General features: G+C 39.7%; 1 protein-coding gene across 4 annotated transcripts in view; it reads right to left on the bottom strand.

The window, feature by feature from the left end:
- Window positions 1-7,416, bottom strand: part of gria2b (glutamate receptor, ionotropic, AMPA 2b) — a 64,293-nt gene extending 56,877 nt beyond the window's left edge. For all 4 annotated transcript variants that reach the window (XM_010775875.1, XM_010775881.1, XM_010775887.1 and 1 more), the window contains exons 1-2: window positions 7,089-7,416; window positions 6,815-6,955 (exon numbers count right to left, since the gene is read on the bottom strand). In XM_010775875.1, coding sequence (XP_010774177.1) covers window positions 6,815-6,955; window positions 7,089-7,173 — 226 coding nt within the window. In that variant the 5' untranslated portion in view covers window positions 7,174-7,416. The remainder of the gene's footprint in view (window positions 1-6,814; window positions 6,956-7,088) is intronic.
- Window positions 7,417-8,034: the final 618 nt, after the last annotated feature.

The following is an 8,034-nucleotide window of genomic DNA, read 5'->3' as shown; positions in this document are numbered from 1 at the left end:
TATGCTGTCTCACTGAAACTTGGTTGAGACATGAAGAATATGTCAGCATAAATGAGGCCACTCCACCCAGCCACATCAATACTCATTTTGCTCGAGACACGGGCCGAGGAGGTGGAGTTGCAGCAATCTTGGACTCAAGTTTACTTATTAATACTAAACCCAAATTAAATGATACCTTCTTTGAAAGTCTAGTTTTTAGTCTTACGCATCCGACCTGGAAAACTTTGCAGCCAATCTTATTTGTTACAGTGTACCGTGCACCAGGTCCTTATTCAGAATTCTTATCAGAATTCTCTGAGTTTTTATCAGCTTTGGTACTTAAAACAGATAAAGTAATTATCGTAGGTGACTTTAATATTCATGTTGATGGTGGGGTTATGGTATGGGCAGGCGTATGTTATGGACTATGAACACAGGCCACTCGATTCACAACATTACCCTAATCCTAACTCTCACACCAGATACTGAGTGGTTTTCGGACCCCCCCAATAAAGCAAAAATGCATGTTTCAGAGTGGCCTTTTATTGTGGCCAGCCTAAGGCACACCTGTGCAATAATCATGCTGTCTAATCAGCATCTTGATATGCCACACCTGTGAGGTGGGATGGATTATCTCAGCAAAGGAGAAGTGCTCACCATCACAGATTTTTTCAGATTTATGAACAATATATGAGAGAAATGGTTATTTTGTGTATATAGAAAATGTTTTAGATCTTTGAGTTCATCTCATGAAAAATGGGAGCAAAAACAAAAGTGTTGCGTTTATATTTTTGTTCAGTGTATTTAAAAACCTGCATGAATGCATTGTTAAATAGCACTTGTAAAAAGCCATCCCTTATGTAAACTGTCAACACGCCAAAACATCTATTATTTTATACATATACCTATTTAATATTTCTGGTCAACATTCATTTAGTTCACCAACATTTTAAAGTCTTAAAAACAAGATTGAATGAAACTGCTGATGATGGCCATATGATGCAACAAAAACCTTTTGGAAATGTACAATAAATGGTCCTTGTTCAAGTATTGTTTGCCAAATCTGACCCATAACATAACATTATCATTTATTTGTTTGCATTTTAGCAATTAAATCAAAATCGTTTTATATGTTTCCTGTGAAGAAATGATTGCGAAGAAATAAAATGACTAATTAATTGTATAATTGAAATATTATTCACATACGCTTTTGTCAAATAACCTTGGTTTGTTCTTGAATTGTTTAAGCCAAAAATATTGCAATGTTGTAAATATGACCATCTGCTTTTCTTTATGTCTTTTTTAAAGCTGCTAATCTCCATTCAACCACAAGCTCTACGGATGCTGTTGTGAAACGACGCCCTCCATCATATCAATCATGAGTTCTAGATGACAGCGGATCTATATCGCCCTGCCTCCATGACACAGTGCCCGACAGCACACACCCTGTAACCTGACTTATTCACAATGTGGAACAGTACGAGTAAATGGTTGTTGTCCCTGATGCTCCTGTCACTCCACAAGCGTTTAGAGCTTGATACAAGGCTGCAGAAGTCTGAACAAGTCCCTTGGAACTGAAAGCTTTGGGAGGGGACATCTAGATAGAGCCCCAAGTACAAACCCTCGGCTACATTTGTTTTAGGATAAGGATCTGTGTTCTGAGGAGACTATCTCTGGATCTCTATTCACCAACCTAAGACATTCAAAGTTGTGGCACTGGTGCCGAGACACAGTCTGTGTGCCTACACAAGTACTGCAAAACCTTTAATGAATGAATGACACCGGATTCTAGTGACTGAAGTCTGTGACGCATGCTTGCTCAGCTGAAGGACTGGACCCTCCATCTGGCAATGAAAGCCTATTAGGTGACAGCATATTGCTTCATTTCTGCGTCATGTACTGAATTTGAATCAGGTGCTGTTAAATCATGTTAATGATCAATTGGCTGTGTTCCATTGCGAGTCTTCAGGCAAGGGATGCATATTAACTGGATCATTATGTGCATGAAGGCTAAATGCAAACAAGAGAGAAACATTTGTGAAATTAATCGTGAAATTGCTTTCTTTAAATTATCTTAAGTCAAGGACCATCGATCACTTTTTCTAAGGGGTTTCAAAAGCAGTTAATGGTCCTCATTTCCATCACTTTAAGTTCCATAAGATATTTGACGACAAAAGATGAAAATCGGTTGATGCCGGTGAAAGCTCAGTTAGTGGACATTGATTGAAGATTATTCATTCAAAAAGAAAAATACGCTATTTATTTTTCATGTATATATCCTTAAGTTCAATCAAATCTGGATAGTTATCTCTTAGATTGGGTTTTTGAAAGTTTCGGTGAGTTAGGTGCATTTCTGCCGTGATCTTTTTTTTAAAGTTATCTATCAAACCCTGGTGTCTTTCAGAAAGCTGGGTTGAGAAGGAAATCAAGATACTGTGAAGCTTTGTTTCTGTTCATCTACTAAATAACTCACAATGTAAAGTTTCTATTCTGGCTTAAACATGTAGCTTATCTGTCTAGTGTACTTTGAGATGCACTCAAAGTCACTGACGCTGGAGGACAAACAGGTTTTCTTCCTGCCTACAGTAGCTCAGAGCGAAAAAAGCTTTTGAGCCACCTTCCTCGGAGCAAAGTAAGCCATTGGATATGAGACAGGAGGCGACTTCCTGCCTTTGAATCATGTTGTAACTGATGCTATCTCAGTCTTGTGTTTTTTGAGGACAGAGTGATAAGGGCTCGGTTGAGGGCTGTATTCAGGGCAGAAACAGATCCGCAGAGAGTTCTTTAGCCTCATTTTCGGACCATCCAGCTCCCAGGCCTATTTAATATTTCAAAGCGCCCTCTGAAATGGAGGAGAATGCACTTAATTCAGTGTGAACAATACATTGGCTATAACCAATGCTCTGCTGTGCATATATGGTCGTTTTAAGCTTTTGATCATTCAGCAAGGTCCGTGAATGCATGCATATCTGAGATGCTCTGTGCATGTAAATGCATGAAATTAAAGTATGACGTGACTCAACCATGACAAACTAGAACTTTGAAGTGTTAAATCGGCAGCCAGCTGTCAGAGACCTCATACTGGTCTCTGCTCTCAGAGGAGGGAAAGTGGTTTGCTTTGAAAATAGGTGGGAGTCAAACAAAAAGCATGGGAGTATACTAGCACAATTAAGTCTCATTGGGTACTCAAACGCAGTTCAAACAGGCAGATGCACATTATAATATGAATGGTGTTCACTGCCTTAAACGGAAATGTAAATGTTACTGTAGACAAAGCTTAAGATTCCACTTAATAATCAGTGATGCCCATTTTGTTGTAAAGAATTGTACGATGTTACCCAGTTTGCCTTTTAATGTGGCTGGTCAAATTAGCAAAAAGTGTGATTCTGTGATGGGTCCATCATTCATTCAATTAACACAAAAGTTGTCAGAAAATGTGTCGTTTTGCACAGCCGGTGGATCAGAGTGCAAGCTGTGGCTGTGCAGATTCTCGAGATTGATAATTGGACCTTCATGCACAATGTAGTCTTTAGTGAGAGCCCCCACCATCTTTTATTTCATTTATTCCAGCTATGCCAAACAAAATGGCATTGTGCTTTGTTAAAAGGCAGCAAGGCAAATTAAAAGTACATGCTTGTTTGGCATGGAAATTGGTGCATTCATCAGTGAGAACATAACTCTAAAGAGAACATAATTTCTTGATAAATATCAGATCAAAATCCAGCAACCAAAAATAAGTCCCTATTGATAGATCGCTTCTGATGTTCCTAGCATTGATACACTATCTCTTAGGGTTGATAAACCCTAAAGCATACTCTATTTCAAAGTTGGAAAATACAACACCAAACAGTAACATGGCCCAAGAAATTCAACATCCATAACAAAAATATACAGTTTTCTTTTACTGCAGTGTAGTCTTTGAGGGTGCATTAGTCACTTATCCCCATTGAGTCTCCGAGGTGATTCTATTCTGGGAAGTTCGAACAAGATCTTTTTATTTCATTGCTCTTGGTGGAAAGCACACACCAATAAAACTGCACACACACACATACACACACACACACACACACACACACACACACACACACACACACACACACAGTCCCAATGACTCCCCTGATCTTGGCAGCAGATGCAGGCCTGTCCAGATGAACTGTTATTGATGGAGGGATGCATCATCCTCCCTCCCACTGTCTCTGACACTACCCTGATGAAGTGTGCTGCTGCAGGCCAAGAACAACCGGAGTGTGATATGTCTGAAGGCTGCAGGGCCATATGTTCCGACACTAATTTAACAATCTTAAATGATGTGTTTACCATATTACATTGGACTGGCAAGACGATAGCAGACAACAATTCTTCATCAGACCACTAAAGTTTGGTCGGGACTATACAATATTAAGGGTCAGGTCTTTTGCTACATATCGCTACACACTCAGTTGTGTCCACTTCAGGACAATTTAATTGTGTTTCAAATGTCCCTGACTCACCAAAGACACATGAGCTTTTGTTAGATCCATAATGAAATATCACACCTGCCACAGTAGGCAATAGCTCCTTTGTGAGGGAGCGTGTGAGTCCTGGAGCCGAACAGAAAGCTTTTTATGAAGCTGCAGTTATGATCTTTTAGCTTTTAATATGCCATGCCAGCTTCATTATGTATGCTTTTATTCTCCACTGTGGGGTGCATCGCAGAGTACTTTTTGACAAAAGGAAAAGTGGTAGTGGTAATGCTCTGTAATTAAACATGGAGGTGGATTGTGAGGCAGACTGCCATCTACCGGTTTATAAATCACAGCCCCCCCCCGCCCCCCAAACACCCTCACACCAGCTACCCTTACCTCTGCTCAAGAAGTAGATCTGAGGAGGTAGGAGTTCATGCAACCACGGCTAATATTAAAAGTATGCACACAGTCTCAGCCTTTCGGTATTTAGTAGCCATTCACTCAGTTTTACATCACAAATCCCAGCGACACATTTTTCCTTAACCCCTCATTTCTCCTCAGGGTCACTGTATGAAGCTTTTTTTTGGTTGCAGTGAACGTGATCCACACCAGTAGGAAACACAAGTGTCGGCTGATTAGCAAAACACATCACGCAGGAGCTTCAGTTGTGCAGGGTGCAGAGTAAATATTCTCAATACCAAAATACTACCTTAACAAATTCACTGGGATGGTAAAACATAGTTTTTCTCCAAAACTCAACATTATTAAGTAATTTCATCATGTTTTGTGCCATCATTTGAGAATAGGAGAAAAAAAGTGTATAGGTTTCTGAACATATGCTGTAATTTGTTTAACTTTAAAAATAATGTAGCATCATGTTCACTCTATGATCTTTCTAAAGCATGTGCAGTTAATTCATATTGTGGGAATGAATGACATGCCACGGTCATTTAAAAAAACTTAAAACCCCAAGTGGTCTAAGTTGGTTTAAATATAGGATTACCTATAACTTTGAAAATCATTGAATAGGATCACCAAGTTAGATGTTCATATGGAACTGTTGCTGATTCAGAATGGTGTTTATGTAACACCACACTTGTAATAGAAGGAAACACATTTGGGAAAACTACAAGTCTATTCATGGATTATATAAACCTTTCAATATGTGAGTCACATCTTATAAAAAGTCAGTTTTACAAGAGTAAAACATGCTTTTAGATACATGTTGGAAACACATTGTTGTAGCTTCCTGTTAACAGTACATTTACACGAAAACTATTCCCCCAAATCCCCCAACAAGTTATAAAGTCTCGTCCATTTTAATTGTTCACGTCTTCAATCTGGTCGAAATGATTTGTTTCTTGAACATCGACTTGTCTCCCGATGCAATGAGGCACTCCAAGCAGGAAGCTTTTATATGGTAATGAAATCGATTGGACCAATGCGCGCACCAATCAGAAGCGTTTGATTTATGTTTAAGGGACTGTTGAGAGGACTAGTCGCTTGGCAACCGCCTGCCTAATGAAATGTATGAGCTGTGGCTATTAAAAAAAGCGACACCAGAACCCATTTACAGCCTTTTGTATCCGCTAGTTCAAAGAAAACAGCGAGCATTTTTATTCTTTGATGAAAGAAAGGCATGACTCAAACTGATATTGACTGAAAACTCTCCGCACTTTGATAGGAAAACGGCGCACGGAGTATTGGAGTTGGATTTGAGATGTTTTTAATTAAGAGTCGTGATTAGGCTTGGTTTGTTATATCCTACCTGTTTTTCAGAGATCTGCCAATCATTCTTTAGCCTCGGCTCGGTTGGGTTAATTCATCGCATCCTAATGCAAATCTGTGTGGGGGCTAGGAGGCAACAATAGACGCTCCTTGGGAAAGAACATCGGTGCACGCTGCAAAAAAAATCCACATCAGCAAATCGAAATAGATTAAATGTATTTATTTCAGTACTGATTTTCTGTTTTCATGGAGAAAAACACGTCTGATCTCTTTCCTTAGATACAAACAGGTTGATGTTGATTGAAATCAAGAACACTCGCAGTCGTTTCTTCACTCACTCAAAGGTATTTGGTCTAAAAGGCTGTTGGGTGAAAGAAATGAGGAAGATTGATATTTTTGCAGCGCAGCTTTGTTTGATCTCTGAATCTGAAGGAATTAAAATGGGATGGATGTGACTGACTGTTACTGTGGAAATCAACTTTTCCCTGCCTACACGATGTTCGTCCACCCCCTAAAAGGCTACAAAGTCTCGACATGTTTTCCGGCAGAATATCGAAAGAGCAACTAATTGTCCACATTTATCCAAGCTCATCTCATTATTACGTACCATGGGAATACAAACAAATGTATGTACGACATGGGAGAAATATGTTTCTACTTACAGCAGTTGGTCACAGCAAAACTATTAGCCACTTCCAGATTGTCAATGTGGGGCGTCAATCTGAATTCCGAGGTGCCAAACTGAACCATTCCTATCCGAAATGCGCTGTACTCTTGATCCGCGCCCCTTGGAAAGAGTCCCCCTGTAACCGAAATGCAAATATCAGCCACATTTGCACAAATATCTCTGGTAAGAGACATCTCCAAGGCACATTTTCCCAGCATTTTATGCACACAATCCAAGTGGTTTTTACGTTTAAACTAATGGATACCTACCAATTTGAACACTGGGCGAGCCTCCAAGCGCACATCCCCATAAAACCAGCAGAACAGAAAGGGATAAATTCACTATCTTTTCCATGTCCACAGTTTAGATGTCCACATCCACCACGGGAGTCTGGTATTCCTCGATTTCTCCGGAGGTGTTAGATCCGAGACATATTGGAGAGCTTTAGCCCTGGGGAGAAACACTTCAAATGTGCAGCAAATGACCGGCTTCTTTTTATTTCTGCAGGTGGCTTGCTGAGAAAAGACACCAGAAGTGAAGGAATGGTCGCCTGCAATTTAGGTCTGCTGTCTCTTCTTCCCGCAGCTGATACCTCCTCTGAACGCACAGGGACACTGCGCGTCTCCGCTCGGCGCGCCGGAGATCCTTTCAGCATCACACCCACAAGTGAGGAATTTTAATGAGAAGGCGAACAGAAACGGAAATAGCCGAGTGGCAACCACTTAGTGATAAGAAAGCATCGAGCTGGAATCAAACCATTCTGGTTTATGAATAATTGGATTCTTGAGCAGCATTAAGGCATGATAACATGCAACATGATTGTTGATTCACAACACACTATCAGTTGGTAGACTTAATAAAGTACATAAAGGACATGTACACATTCCTTTATTACACATTTTCAGCAGGTGATTCTGCTTTTATTTCATCATTGTCTTGGCATTTCCCACACCAAACTGGTTTTTAACATTCCTATCCCATTTAGAGTTAAAAGCATGTGTAGTATAATGCATTTATATTAACACTAAAGCAACACAGTAGCACATATTCTATGTCTGTTAACAATATACCTTTAATGTAACTCAAAGATTGTTTGTTTTTTAAGGTTGAGATGACACAGATAATAAAATCAGCAAGTAAAACAATTACACCAGATCTTAATTTTCAGCAGGTTGGGTTTAAAAGAAGAATAGAGTGAGGGTATCTTTTTGAATG

This window comes from Notothenia coriiceps, unplaced genomic scaffold, assembly GCF_000735185.1.
Source record: "Notothenia coriiceps isolate Sejong01 unplaced genomic scaffold, NC01 NC01_scaffold00000339, whole genome shotgun sequence".
NCBI classification, from domain to species: Eukaryota; Metazoa; Chordata; class Actinopteri; order Perciformes; family Nototheniidae; genus Notothenia; species Notothenia coriiceps.
The sequence above is the reverse complement of the archived record's forward strand: the minus strand, read 5'-3'. Positions and strand labels throughout refer to the sequence as shown.